This window comes from Zeus faber (assembly GCF_960531495.2).
Source record: "Zeus faber genome assembly, chromosome: 3".
In the NCBI taxonomy this organism is placed as follows: Eukaryota; Metazoa; Chordata; class Actinopteri; order Zeiformes; family Zeidae; genus Zeus; species Zeus faber.
Genome location: NC_137190.1, coordinates 1,157,822 through 1,172,821, shown reverse-complemented (window position 1 = coordinate 1,172,821; position 15,000 = coordinate 1,157,822). Strand labels below are relative to the sequence as shown.

At 48.7% G+C, this 15,000-nt stretch overlaps 1 protein-coding gene across 1 annotated transcript in view; it reads right to left on the bottom strand.

The window, feature by feature from the left end:
• adamts17 (ADAM metallopeptidase with thrombospondin type 1 motif, 17) overlaps positions 1-15,000 on the bottom strand; it is a gene marked incomplete at its 5' end in the record, with an annotated part of 101,223 nt that overhangs the window by 57,011 nt on the left and 29,212 nt on the right. Inside the window, 3 exons of the mRNA XM_079997939.1 lie at positions 444-594; positions 991-1,131; positions 10,901-11,006. Of these exons, the coding sequence (XP_079854065.1) occupies positions 444-594; positions 991-1,131; positions 10,901-11,006 (398 nt within the window). The remainder of the gene's footprint in view (positions 1-443; positions 595-990; positions 1,132-10,900; positions 11,007-15,000) is intronic.

The following is a 15,000-nucleotide window of genomic DNA, read 5'->3' as shown; positions in this document are numbered from 1 at the left end:
ATACAGCTGTTTGGTGCTACGACAACATGTACTCATTGTAAGTCGCTTTGGACGAAAGCGTCTGATCAACAACATAATGTGATGTCACGTCAATGATCAGAAGACTGAACTGTGGCAGACATCAGGACAGAGGTCGGCGTCACTTCACTCATTGTCGGATCGGGTCCAGTATTTCTCAATAGTCTGAGGGTCTGGGGTCAGTCTGCCAAGTGTCTGTTCCATGGTGCAAAGAATTCCAAGCTGCTTATCGCAGGAAATAAATCTGATATGCAACAACAATCATACGGTGAAACTTCCACACAAAGCAAAAACAACAAGTCCATGGACAATAGTGTCCATGGACTTGGACACTATGGAGGACTGGGGGAGTTCAAGTCCATGGACATCTTCTCCAAAGCGGGGACCTTGTTCTGTCCGCTGGGTTGGAGCGCTGCGGTGCTTACCTCCATGTCGTTGCAGAAGGTGGCGTTGGTCCCAAACAGGATCTGGCACTGCTCGTCCACGCTGTAGTGCATGCCGGGCAGTTTGGGGGGCAGCCGCACCTGGTGGCGGCTCTGGGGGTCCGTGTGCAGCAGGCAGCCGCTGGCTTTGGATCTGATTCAAAGACAAACACACACACACACACACACACACACACACACACACACACACACACACACACACACACACACACACACACACACACACACACACACACACACAGGCTGATGCTGGGGGCGGGGGGGTGGGGGGGGTAGGACCAGAATCGGAGCAGAACCAGGGCAACGAGGCCTCTGGCAGAGCAGCTCCACGCTGAGCTGGATTTTCCATTCTGTTCACATCAGGCTGCAGTTAAAAAGGAAACTTACACTGGAGCCATTCAAAGAGAGAGAGAGGGAGAGAAAAATGTCAAAGAGAAAAAAGAAAGAAGTAAATAGGTGACAGCTGGACGAGGAGGGAAAGAACAGAGGAAGAGCAGAAGAAGGGCAGAGCAGGAGCCGCCTCCCTCACCTGAGGAAGTTCTCCAGGTCGTCTCGGCTGCAGGAGGACCAGGACAGGTCGCTGGGGTTCCTCCCCTTCACCCACTCCCCAGACATGATGTGGGAGTGTCCGGTGCAGGTGGCGTGGTCGTCGTCGTGGCTCATGCCCATGCTGCCAGGAGGGAAACGCCCAAAACAGTCACACAACCAGTGTGCTCACTGCTGATGAGCCTGCAACCAGGGCACGCTGTTTGAAAAACGTATTCAGGAAATGAATGAAATAATGATTCAAAATAAACGTCTTTTGTGTTTATTCAGGTTTCCTTTGTCTCACGAGCTGAAAACATTTAGTTACAAATATGCAACAACGGAGGAATCAGGAAAGAAGCAACAACTACACCTTCACCTGCACCTTCACCTGCACCTTCGCCTGCACCTTCACCTGCACCTTCACCTGCACCTTCTGCTTCTTTTGCAGAGATTTAAACTCAATGTTTTACTGTTTGGAAGCGAGGAAGACATGTATGTTTGGAGGAGGAGGGGTGGAGGGAGAGATACACAGCAGAGAAAGAGGTTGAGAGAAGGAGAGAAGGAGAAAAGGAGAGAAGGAGAGAAGGAGAGGAGGAGAGGAGAGGAGGAGAGAAGGAGAGGAGGAGAGGAGAGGAGGAGAGGAGGAGAGAAGGAGAGGAGGAGAGAAGGAGAGGAGGAGAGGAGAGGAGGAGATAAGGAGAGGAGGAGAGGAGAGGAGGAGAGGAGGAGAGGAGAGGAGGAGAGGAGGAGAGGAGGAGAGGAGAGGAGGAGAGGAGTGAAGCCGTGACCTACATTTGCAAATTAAAACCAAACAGTTTGAACTCAGCGAGTCAGAGGCTTCAGCTAAACAGAAACATGTAGAACAGCTTCTCTACCTTCCATGTTCCCTCCCTCTCTCTCTCTCTCTGTCCCTCTCTCCCTCCCTCTCTCTCTCTCTCTGTCTCTGTCTCTCTCCCCCTCTCTCTCTCTCTCTCTGTCTCTGTCTCTCTCTCTCTCTCTCTCTGTCTCTGTCTCTCTCCCCCTCTCTCGCTCTGTCTCTCTCTGTCTGTCTCTTTCTCCCTCTGTCTCTGTCTCTCTCTGTCTCTGTCTCTCTCTCTCTCTCTGTCTCTGTCTCTGTCTCTCTCTCCCACTCTCTCTGTCTCTGTCTCTGTCTCTCTCTCTCTCTCTCTCTCTCTCTCTCTCTCTCTCTCTCTGTCTCTGTCTCTGTCTCTCTCTCTCTGAAGATCTGAAGCTCAACACCGCGTCATGGAACCAGAGCGTCAGGAGTCAAACAGGGAAGTTCAGAATGCAGGACTTTGACTCAGGGTGTTGACTCTCTATCTGCACGGACACACCAGCACACACGCTCCCATGCTGTCTGCTTAAACACATGATACTATATCACAGTGGAATGCAACATTTCAGGCCCCTCAGATGCTCAAACCATTGAAGAACCTCCCGGAAAGACAGGGGGGAGGTTCTGGAACAACCATCCCCAGCCTGGAGATCAAAGATCTTCAACATGCAGAAGGTGAAGATCATTTCAAAACAAGAGAAGTTCTGCAAGAAGGGAGTGAGGAACAATCCCAAGAGAAAGAACAGAAAGACAGCGAGCGGAGGAAAGGAGGAAAGGAAGAAAGGAGGAAAGGAGGAAAGGAGGAAAGGAGGAAAGGAGAGGCTCTGGCAGTGAACCTGCCAGAGCCTCTCCTTTCCTCGTGTGTGTGGGGACGGTCATTTACCTGTTGCTCGATGCTTGCTCTGACGAGCAACAGTGGTGCAGCCACCCCGATCCCGGGCCCAATTACCTGGACCCAAGACAGGCGTGGCTGCTTCAACCACACCACCCCCACACCACAAGGTCATCAGGACCTGGGAGGAAGGTCAGGTCCATTTTGTTCAGTTAAATATTATTGGATGCATTGTGACCTGGACCCAACATGTTGCTTCCCCTGTATGTCACCTAATGTTCGTCATATTATGCCATCCATGTTGCCCACTCATCCTGGACGTCCTGGGGAACCTTCTCAAGCCCCCGCCCCCCTGCCCTTTTTGTCTGGGAGTTTTTTTATGAAGCGTGAGCCGATGATGAAGTGTTCAGAAAAAAATTGGACTGGACTTTGTGATGGCTCCACATGGCCAATCCAACATGAACAAATGGACCAGTCTGCTCGGAAAGCAGGACGTTAAATGATGTGACACAAAATGGAATAAGTCTTCAAACGGCCTCACATGTAAACAAAACCATGCTTCCCTTCAGTGCAAATCCAAAATCTCCACTTTCTTTGGTCTGGTACAAAATACTGCTTGTTCTGTGAGACAGGCGGAGGCAGAGGAGCCAGAAAAACAAGGTTGAAATACCATGTTCTGCTGGATGGAGCCCACGGTGCTGCACCCCCCTCCAACACACACACACACACACACACACACACACAAACACAGACAGACTAACAGACAGACAGACAAACAGGCAGACAGACAGACAGACAGATAGACAGACACGCTGCCAGCAGAGGGGGAGCTTTATTGTATATAGTCAAATTTTGATATTTTATAATTGTGTTGCTTTTTTGTTATTGCATATTATTTTGATTTGTCTTTCTGTCTCTATCACACTATCCATCCATCTCCCTCCCTCTCTCTCTCTTTTTCTCTCTCTCTCTCTCTCTCTCTCTCTAGCCATTTATCTGTCTCTCCATTGCTATAACTCACTCTTCTTCCTCTGGATTTATTTTGTGCATGTGGATTACACATCATGTGCTGCTCCGTGCATCAGCTGCTGCATATTATGGGATACATTGATGCAAACATGCTTTATTCTGTGCATCTGATATTATAAGAACATCTGGAAACTTTAATAGAACAATGCGCAGATTTGTTTCATTAGTCAAGTCAAGTCAGACTTTATTTATAGAGCGCATTTCATACCAGGGAAACACAATGCGCTTTACAAAGAAACACAAAAAAGAAAGAGAGAACGTAGTTGTCAGCCGGTCATTACAAAAGAATGCTCCTGAAACAACAGCAATAACAAAAGCAACAACAAAGACAACAACAACAACAATAAAAGCAACTCCAACCACAGTGGCAACAACAGCAACAGCAATAGCAACAGAAAACAAGAACAGCAGAAACAACAGCCACAGAAACAACAACGGCAGCAACAACATCAACACCAGCAGCAACAGCAAAACAACATTAAAAACAACAGCAGCAACGCACACGCAAAGACGTCACTGGAACCGGAAGGGGTAGCTCTCACCGGAACCGGAAAGGTCACTCAGATTTGAGATGGTTAAGTCAAGGTATAAGGTTATGTTAAGTTTTGGTATAAGGTTAGCAGCAGCAACGACAACACTAGTTAAGGTATAAGGTTAGCGGCACCAACAACAGCACCAGCAGCAATGACAACACCAGCAGTGACAACAGACAACAGCAGCAACAAAAACAGCAGCAACAGTAGCAGCAACAGTAGCAGCAACAGTAGCAGCAACAGTAGCAGCAACAGCGCACAAGCGAAGACATCACCGGGACCAGAAGTGGTAGCTCTCACCAGAACCAGAAATCTCCTCATCTGTATTGAGTCCACGGTGTGTACCATCTCATCTCAATGAAGCAACGCACAGCAAAGACGTCACTGGAACCGGAAGTGGTAGCCCTCACCGGAAACGGAAATTTCAACTGTGTGCACCATCTCATCTTAATCCAGTCACGGTCCTTTAATTAGCGTCCTTAAGTTATAGATCAAGTTTTCAATCAGACCTCGGGAGGGAGATCCTTTTGACTCTCTCTCCATGAACACACCCTTCTTATTATCCTCTAACTGTAATATCACAACAGAAACAACCACAGCAACAGCAGCAACGTCAACAACAGCTGCAAAACCAAAGCAGGAGTAACAACAGCAGCGCACACGCAAAGACCTCACAGGAACCGGTAGCTCTCACCAGAACCGGAAAAGTCAATCAGGTTAGAGATCTTAGAGATGTTGAGTTAAGGTTCAAAGTTAGAGATAGAGTAGAGATATTGAAATTACATTACATTTAGCAGACGCTTTTATCCAAAGCGACTTACAATTGTTCAAACACTGACAGACGCAGCCATCAGGAGCAATTAGGGGTTAAGTGTCTTGTTCAAGGACACTACAGCATGCTAGCAGGAGGAGCCTGGGATCCAACCAGCAACCTTTAGATCACTAGACCACCAGCTCTACCGCCTGAGCTCTCATCCCCATATTAGGGTATAAGGTTAGAGATGGTTAAGTTTAAGTATACGTTTAGGGATTGTTATGTTTAGGTATAATGTTCGAGATGGTTAAGTTAAGGAATAAAGTCAGAGATGGTTAAGTTTAGGTATAAGGTTAGCAGCAGCAACGACAACACCAGTTAAGGTATAAGGTTAGCAGCACCAAAAACAACACCAGCAGCAATAACAACACTAGCGGCGACTTTACCAGCTGCAACAATAGCAGCAGCAAAAACAGCAGAAACAGCAGCTGCAACAGCGCACAAGCGAAGACGTGGAGTGGTAGCTCTCACCGGAACCAGAAATCTCATCTGAATTGAGTCAACACAGCAAAGATGTCACCGGAACCGGAAGTGGCAGCCCTCACCAGACACTGAGATTTCAACTGTGTGCACCATCTCATCTTAATCCAGTCACGGTGGATGGTTAAATTTTGCCATAAGGTTAGCAGCAGCAACAACACCAGAAGCGACAATACCAGCAGAAACAATAGCAGCAACAGAAAACAGCAGCAGCTATAGTAGCAGCAACAGCAACAGTGCACAAGCAAAGACGTCACCGGGTTAGAGACGGTTAAGTTGAGGTATAAGGTTAAAGGTGTTTAAGTTAGGATTAGGGTTAGGGTTAGGGTTAGAGATGCCTAATTTTCGCCATAAGGTAAGCAAGGGTTTAGTTTAGGTATAGGGTTAGCAGCAGCCACAGAACCAGCAACATAGACAGACAGACTGACAGAAAGACAGACAGACGTCAGTCAGTCAGTCAGTCAGTCAGTCAGTCACTGTAGTGAACAGCAAGCATTTTAACCTGCTTTTAAAAGTATTCAGTGTGGGGGCCTCTCTCAGGTCCCTCGGTAGGGTGTTCCATTTACTTGGGGCATAGATACAGAAAGCAGCTTCTCCTGCTTAGAGTTGGTACGAGGGATGGTTTAAAGACCACTGCCTGTGGACCTGAGGGTTCTTGCTGGTTCGTGTATAATCAGCATTTATTTTATATACTGAGGTGCAAGGCCATTAATAGCTTTATATACAAGTAGCAGAATCTTAAAACCAATTCTAGTTTTGACGGGGAGCCAATGTAGAGATCTAAGATCAGGTGTGATATGCTCAAACTTTTTTGTCCCAGTGAGAACGCGTGCAGCTGCATTTTGGATTAACTGTAGCCACTGCACAGCTGATTTCGGGAGGCTGGTGAATAGGCCATTACAGTCGTCCAATCTACTTGTAATAAATGCATGGATGAATTTTTCAGTCTGCTTTTGACAGGAAGCCTCTTAATTTTGAAATGTTTTTTAGATGGTAGATCGCTACTTTTGTGATTTGATTGATATGGCCCTTAAAATTTAGATCGCCGTCTATGATTACACCCAGATTTGTGGCTTCATTCTTGCTCTCCAGGGACAGAGAACTAAGATGAGCTGCAATTTTCTGTCTTTGAGCCTTTGCAACAAAGATGAGTATTTCTGTTTTGTCTTTGTTCAGTTGTAAAAAGTTCAGTGACATCCATGCATTAATATCATTAATACACTGAGTGAGGGAGTGTATGTGGAGTAGGTCATCAGGAGATAGGGATATGTACAGTTGTCAATCATCTGCATAATTATGGTCATTTATTCTGTGTTTCTTTACAATAAGTGCCAGTGGAAGCATATAGAGGTTAAACAATAATGGTCCCAGAATCGAACCTTGGGGCACTCCACATACAATATCCACTTTGTTTGACACAAAATCTCCAATGGACACGAAGAACTGCCTGTCCTGTAGGTAGGTTTTGAACCAATTTAGAACCGGGCCAGAAAGGCCGACCCATTTTTGTAATCTCGCTCATAAAATGTGATGGTTAACAGTGTCGTGGGCAGCACTGAGATCCAGGAGCAGAAGAACAGATTGTTTTTTTGCATCAGTGTTTATGTGTAGATCGTTCAGAACTTTAATAAGTGCTGTTTCTGTGCTATGGTGAGGTGGAAAGCCAGATTGATAGGTGTCTAAAAGGCTGTTTGAGGTAAGATAGTTGTTTAGCTGAAGCTACACTGTTTTTTCAAGTATTTTGCTGAGGAACGGCAGGTTGGAAATGAACCTGTAGTTGGCAATAACTGTTGCATGGAGATTGCTCTTCTTCAGGAGGGGTTTAATGACAGTTGTTTTAAATGCTGCAGGAAATATACCTGATTGAAGAGAGACATTTATAATTTCTAATACCTCATGTGCTAGGCAGTTAAAAACTGTTTTAAGAAATGTTGTAGGGAGGGGGTCCAGGCAGCAGGTGGAGGACCTGAGCTGACCAACAATATCGTCCAGTCTTTTTATGTCTAAGGGGACGAAATGAGACATGGCAGCAGTCATATTACTGGGGAACTGAAGGAAGGTTCATTTCTGGATGTTGAAGCACTAATATTCTGTCTGATTGATATCATTTTGTTACTGAAGAATGTAGTGAACTCCACACATTTTTCAGTGGAGAGCATCTCTGACGGATGGAGGATTAATAAGTCGATCAACAGTGAAGGAGAGCACTTTACTATTGTTGAGGTTTTCCTTAATGATTTTAGAGAAGAAAGACTGTCTGGCCTGTTTCATTTCTATATTGTATCGATTGAGTCTATCCTTGTAAATTTCAGGATGAACCTGAAGTTTTGTCTTTCTCCATTTTTGTTCTGCCTGGCGACACTCTCTCTTAAGCTGCCTAATAACTGCTCCATTTCTCCAGGGGGCTTTTTGTTTTTCTATGTTTTTAGTTTTAAAAAGTGCAATGTTATCAATGATATTTTGTATTTTGGAGTTCAAGTTGTTCACAGGATCCTCAGTTGATGATGCCTTGAACAGCGGTAACTCATTTACAATTCTCTTAAAGGTTTCAATGGTATTATTCTTATTATTTAACTGTCTCCGATTGTTTGTTCCTGAGATCGGTGGTTCCGACGTGGATGAGAACAGTGGAGGCAGACGGGTTTTGATCCAGCAGCTGTGGGATTCTGGAGTCTATATCCCGGACGAGAGAACCCGGGTAGCAGATAGTTTTAGCCGCAGGAAGGGTGATGTGTCAAACCATGGAGGAGCCGACAATGAGCATGGATGTAGGTCCGGCAGCAGAGGAGTTCCGAGGGACAGCAGCAGCCGAGCCAGGAGAGCGCCATCCTCTCGGAGGCGGCGCAGGCAGGCAGTCCAAGTCAGTGGCCGCGGGGCGGCCCCAACGGGCGGAGATCGCTCTGCGGGAGCCGAAGCGGTGCTCTGCGGCGTTGAAAACAGCAGGGTCTGCGGCGATGGAGGAGCCACCAACTGGCTCGGGAGCGGAGCCCGGGCAGGCGATGGATAGTCTGACGGCAGTGGAAACGAGGCCGGTGGTGGTAGAGACCGTCTTGGTGCCTCGATGCCACGATGGACTGTGAGCCCTGCCCCCGAAGGAGGGAATTCCCGCATATCCCTGACATCGACTGTGGGCTCCAGGGCTTGGAATCTGATCTCCAGCCGGAGAGTCCCCGGCATAGAGCGGCTCAAGGAACGCACGCAACGCCGGCCACGGCTCGCCGCCAGGGTCCAAGGCTCTGGGGTGGAGCAGGTCCGGGACTTGGGCCATGGCTCCTCTATCACAGCCGGCAGGGCATCAGATGGATCTAACTCACCCGCAGTGAGAATGGATCCGGGCCACAGGAGAGTGGAGTCTAAGTCCGGTCTGATCACAGCGGAGGACATGGAGCAGGAGATGTGCATAGACCGAGCGCTAGCGATGGAGGTCAGACACACAAACAGTTGATCCTTCTTCTTCACGTCCTCACGCAGGCTGTGGATGTCTTTGAAGACCGACTTCTCTCGAGCGCTGACTCTGTCAACCAGGTGCAAACAGTTCCCACAATCCGTGGAGGTAGGCATCGATGCTGGCATAGTTCGCAATATGCTAGGCTAACTGGCTAGCTAGTGTTAGCCGAGCATTAGCTGACCACTAGCCAAGCGCTAGCCCCGCTAGGAGTCCACGTTCCAAAATCCAAAAAGACAGTTCAGGCGAGGGTCAAAGCCAGGAAAGAGTAGGGATATCACAGTGTAAATAATCCGAAATCCGTCATCCAAAATCAGGTCGTAAGGAAGCGATTCAAAGAAGTAACATAAACACAAAAGACGTTACCGGAACCGGGAGTGGTAGCTCTCACTGGAACCGGAAATCTGAAAATTTGGGAATCTGTGAATCTGTAAATCCTCAGATTCATGTGCATATCGAAACATCCTGCCTGTTTGAATCTGTAAACCTCCAACAGTTTTATATTAGATATTAGAGATATTATTTCAAGGGGAATGTTTACATGTCTTTATCTTATCTCATCGAAACCGTGTCCTGTGTCTTAGCTCCGCCCATGATGTTGGCTCTCCCTTCCTGATTGGTCAGATTATTAGCGGCGATTCTGGCTCCTCCAAAAACGCAGCAAAGGAGGAATAACTGGACTTGGATTGAACTACAAGGTCATGTTCTGAACGCTGTACAGATTACTGGACATATATACTACTCACAAAAAGTTCGGGATATTTGGCTTTCGGGTGAAATTTATGGAAAATGTAAAAATTTCACGCTACAATGATATTATATCATGAAAGTAGAGCATTTAAGTAGAAGATACAATGGTGATTTCCTCATCTCAAACAATGTATTGAAACAAAAGCCAACAACAGTGGTGGGTTTACTACAACAACAAATGTCAACGTCTCAATAACTTGTCATGTGACCTTGAGCATCAGTTACAGCTTGACAAGGACGTCTCATGCTGTTCACAAGTCGACTTATTGTCTGCTGAGGCCTGGCCCCCCACTCTTCTTGAAGGGGGCCCTCAGGTCATTGAGGTTGTGGGGTACAGAGTTACGAGCCTCTGCACGGCCACTCAGCTCATCCCATAGGTTTTCTATGGGATTCAGGTCTGGAGAAAGTGCAGGCCACTCCATTTGAGGTGCCCCAGTCTCCAGCAGCCGTTCCCTAATGATGCCACCTCCATGAGCTGGAGCGTTGTCGTCCATGAAGATGAAATGAGGCCTGTGTTGTTCATGCAGGGGCACAATGACTGGATGAATGATGTCATTCAGGTAGTATGGGCTTGTCACTGTACCATTCACAAAGTGTAGGGCAGTTCTGTATTGACCAGACACACCTGCCCACACTGTAACACCACCACCACCACAGGCTCGTCTGGTGACAACAGTGGCTGATGCGTAGCGCTCTCCTTGACGTCTCCATCATTTCTGCTCAACGTGAATCGTCTTTCATCAGAGAACAGCACTGAGGCCCCTGGTCCCTCGTCCAGCGTCAACGCTCCCTGGCCCCTGCAAGACCATGATGGCTGTGCCTGGTGGTGTGGTCAGGTAGCCTTGCAGGTGGTCTAGCACGCAGACCACGCTGATGTAAACGGTTTTGAATGGTCTGATGTGACACTTGGTGCCTCTCACCTCCTTTAAATGTGCCTGGAGTTGAGTGGCATCATCATGTGGTTCCTCAGGGCACTGTTCACAATGAAGTGCTCATCAGTGCGGGATGTGGCCAAAATCCGAAATTTCACCTGAAAGCCCAATATCCCTAACTTTTTGTAAGTAGTGTATATTGATTTATCCTGGACAGAATTCAACGCCCTCATCATAAAACTGAAAAAGATTCTCTGCTCCGCCACATGCAGGCAGCAGGAAGAGGAAACACAGGAAACCTGGTGGTGGTCCTGGACCTACTTGTGTCCCAGCTCGTGGGCGATGGTGAAGGCCAGGTTGAGGCCGTTGTCCTCGGCCAGGACGCACTTCCTCTTGGCGCTGCAGACGCCGCCCAGGTACGCAATTCCTGCGACCAGGAGGAGAGTTTATCAGATATTAGACATATTATTTATTATTAGATACGTTACTTTTCATATGTGATGTGCAGAAGACGCGGAGTGAAATTAAACTTTACTCTGTCTCTATGTTTTTTTAACTACTTCCTGCTTTCACCATCTCAGAGCCGTGGCTCTGCTGGTTTGACCTTCAGGATCCAGGTCACCATTTGAACCTGACGCACATTTCCTGAGTTTCCAAAACAAGGTTTTATCTAAACGGCAATGAGCTGCAGAGACAGACCACTGGAGACGGACCTGTGGCCCAGTGGGGGATCAGGAGCCACCCGTTGAGAAACCCTGATGTCAGCCTGCCGGACCAGACTGAGATCTGTGTCAGTTTACACCGTGTTATTAAAAAATCACTTCCTGTGCAGCGGTGTTACTTCCCGCCAATGTACTATCCAGTACACAGACTGATGAAGACGTTGATGCATCTGCTCTGCACACACACTTCATAGTGTGTGTGTTTAGTGTGTGTGTGTGTGTGTGTGTGTGTTTGTCTTTGAATCAGATCCAAAGCCAGCGGCTGCCTGCTGCACACGGACCCCCAGAGCCCCCACCAGGTGCGGCTGCCCCCCAAACTGCCCGGCATGAACTACAGCGTGGACGAGCAGTGCCAGATCCTGTTTGGGACCAACGCCACCTTCTGCAAAGACATGGAGGTAAGCACCAATCACACGGTGTGTGTGTGTTTGGTGTGTGTGTGTGTGTTGTGTGTGTGTGTGTGTGTGTTGTGTTTAGTGTGTGTGTGTGTGTGTGTTGTGTTTAGTGTGTGTGTGTGTGTCGTGTTTAGTGTGTGTGTGTGTGTTGTGTTTAGTGTGTGTGTGTTGTGTTTAGTGTGTGTGTGTGTGTTGTGTTTAGTGTGTGTGTGTGTGTTGTGTTTAGTGTGTGTGTGTGTGTGTGTGTGTTGTGTTTAGTGTGTGTGTGTGTGTCCTGTTTAGTGTGTGTGTGTGTGTGTGTGTTGTGTTTAGTGTGTGTGTGTTGTGTTTAGTGTGTGTGTGTGTGTGTGTTGTGTTTAGTGTGTGTGTGTGTGTTGTGTTTAGTGTGTGTGTGAAGCTTGTCGTATCCATGTTAAGACTTTCATCCCACTTTCCACTTCCTCTCTACATCTGTATCTCACAGAGAGAAAGAGAGAGAGAGACAGATGGGGAGAGAGAGAGAGACAAAGGGGGAAAGAGAGAGAGACAGATGGTGAGAGAGAGAGAGAGACAGAGGGGGAGAGAGAGAGAGACGGGTGGGGAGAGAGAGAGAGACAGATGGGAGAGAGAGAGAGAGAGAGACAGAGGGGGAGAGAGAGAGAGAGAGACAGGTGGGGAGAGAGAGACAGGTGGGGAGAGAGAGAGACAGGTGGGGAGAGAGAGACAGATGGGGAGAGAGAGAGAGACAGAGGGGGAGAGAGAGAGAGAGAGAGAGAGAGAGAGAGAGGTGGGGAGAGAGAGAGACAGAGAGGGAGAGAGAGAGACAGGGGGGGAGACAGATGGGGAGAGAGAGAGAGACAAAGGGGGAGAGAGAGACAGATGGGGAGAGAGAGAGAAAGCGAGACAGAGGGGGAGAGAGAGAGAGAGACAGGTGGGGAGAGAGAGAGACAGGTGGGAAGAGAGAGAGACAGAGGGGGAGAGAGAGAGAGAGAGACAGGTGGGGAGAGAGAGACAGGTGGGGAGAGAGAGAGACAGGTGGGGAGAGAGAGACAGATGGGGAGAGAGAGAGAGACAGAGGGGGAGAGAGAGAGAGAGAGAGAGAGAGAGAGAGAGGTGGGGAGAGAGAGAGACAGAGAGGGAGAGAGAGAGACAGGGGGGGAGACAGATGGGGAGAGAGAGAGAGACAAAGGGGGAGAGAGAGACAGATGGGGAGAGAGAGAGAAAGCGAGACAGAGGGGGAGAGAGAGAGAGAGACAGGTGGGGAGAGAGAGAGACAGGTGGGAAGAGAGAGAGACAGATGGGGAGAGAGAGAGACAGATGGGGGAGAGAGAGAGAGAGAGACAGAGAGGGAGAGAGAGAGACAGAGAGGGGGGGGGGAGAGACAGATGGGGAGAGAGAGAGACAGATGGGGAGAAAGAGAGAGACAGATGGGGAGAAAGAGAGAGACAGATGGGGAGAGAGAGAGAGACACATGGGGCGAGAGAGAGAGACAGATGGGGAAAGAGAGAGAGAGACTCATCTGAGAACCAGATCTATCAATGGAGTGTTGGTTGTAATGACGTCGCAGGTGGAACCGCATGTAGGACCAGAACCGCATCTAGGACCAGGACAGCATGTAGGACCAGAACCACATGTAGGATTAGAACCCCATGTAGGACCAGAACCACATGAAGGTCCAGAACCGCATGTAGGACCAGGACCGCATGTAGGACCAGGACCACATGTAGGACCAGAAACACATGTAAGACCAGAACCGCATGTAGGACCACAACCGCATATAGGACCAGAACGGCATGTAGGACCAGGACCGCATGTAGAACCAGAACCGCATGTAGGACCAGAACCGCATGTAGGACCAGAACCACATCTAGGACCAGGACCGCATGAAGGACCAGAAACACAAGTAGGACCAGAACCGCATGTAGGACCAGAACCACATGTAGGACCAGGACCGCATGTAGAACCAGAACCGCATGTAGGACCAGGACCGCATGTAGAACCAGAACCGCATGTAAGACCAGAACCGCATGTAGGACCAGAAACACATGTAGGACCAGAACCGCATGTAGGACCGGAACCGCATGTAGGACCAGAAACACATGTAGGACCTGAACCAGGTCTGGTTCTACATGCGGTTCTGGTCCTACATGCGGGAATGCATGTAGGACCAGGAATGCATGTAGAACCAGGAATGTATGTAGGACCAGGAATGCATGTAGGACCAGAACCGCATGTGGGACCAGGAATACATGTAGGACCAGGACCGCATGTAGGACCAGGGCACCCCCCCTCTGGTCTTAGTGGATCAGTTCGTCAGGATCCAAACCCGGGGCTCTGGTCCGACCTGCAGCGTCTCGGGTCTGGAAACAGACGTTGGCTCCGTTCCGTCACATTCGGGTTTTTCTCGCGCTCCGTGTCTTCGCCGCGTGGTGTTTTATGATGCAGAGTAATATCTGTCATCTGGGTCCAGGTCCTGGAACCGGGTCGGGTACTTTATATGGTTTGGTTCATGGTTAATGTTTCGGAGCGGAAGGTGTTAAAAAGCAAGCGTTCCCGGGGGAGACGGACGATCAGCTGACTCAGGGAAGGGTTTGGAGACTCAACCCTCGGCTCCGTGCACGGAAGGGATTTTAACATCCTGCTTCTCCTTTTCGAATCTCTCCCCAGTTCAGAACCAAAATACAGAACAGGGAGTGAAAGGCCCCTGACGTGAGAGGCAGGGGGGCCAAGGACACCATCTCCAAGGACACCATCGCTGGACCGGTGAGGGATGAAGACAGGTGGAGGTTCAGCCTTCAGTGCCGTGTTGTCCGCAGGGCCCTCACCGTGCTGAGCTGCTCATAGTTGTGCGCTGACTGCAGACGTGGCAGGAGCTGCTGGCAGCCACGCCCTCCTACCAGGGACCGGCTCGATGCCGTTCTGATGATATTTATGATGATATTAGTCATTTTAATGTTATTTAAAATAATTATTTTAACTTTGTAATTTTGCTACAAGATCAAATGTGAAATGCAAAGGAGGAAACAAGGCGGCAGAACCAGGGTGTTCTGAGGTGCGACCGGGCTGCAGCCACTGCCCGTAGTGTTGTAGTGCCATCAATGACGTCACAATGACGTCACAATGACGTCATCGATGACGTCATTGTGACACTCGCCACAGCACAGTGCCACGATTTTTTGGCGAAGGCCCCTCCCAGTGTGTGGAACTCAGCGCCGTGCGCTTCAGGTAATTGAAGCTGGAAGGTTGTGAAGACGTCCACAGGTCAAATCTGTCCATGCTTCCATCCATCCATCCATTTATCCATCGATCCATCCATCCATCCATC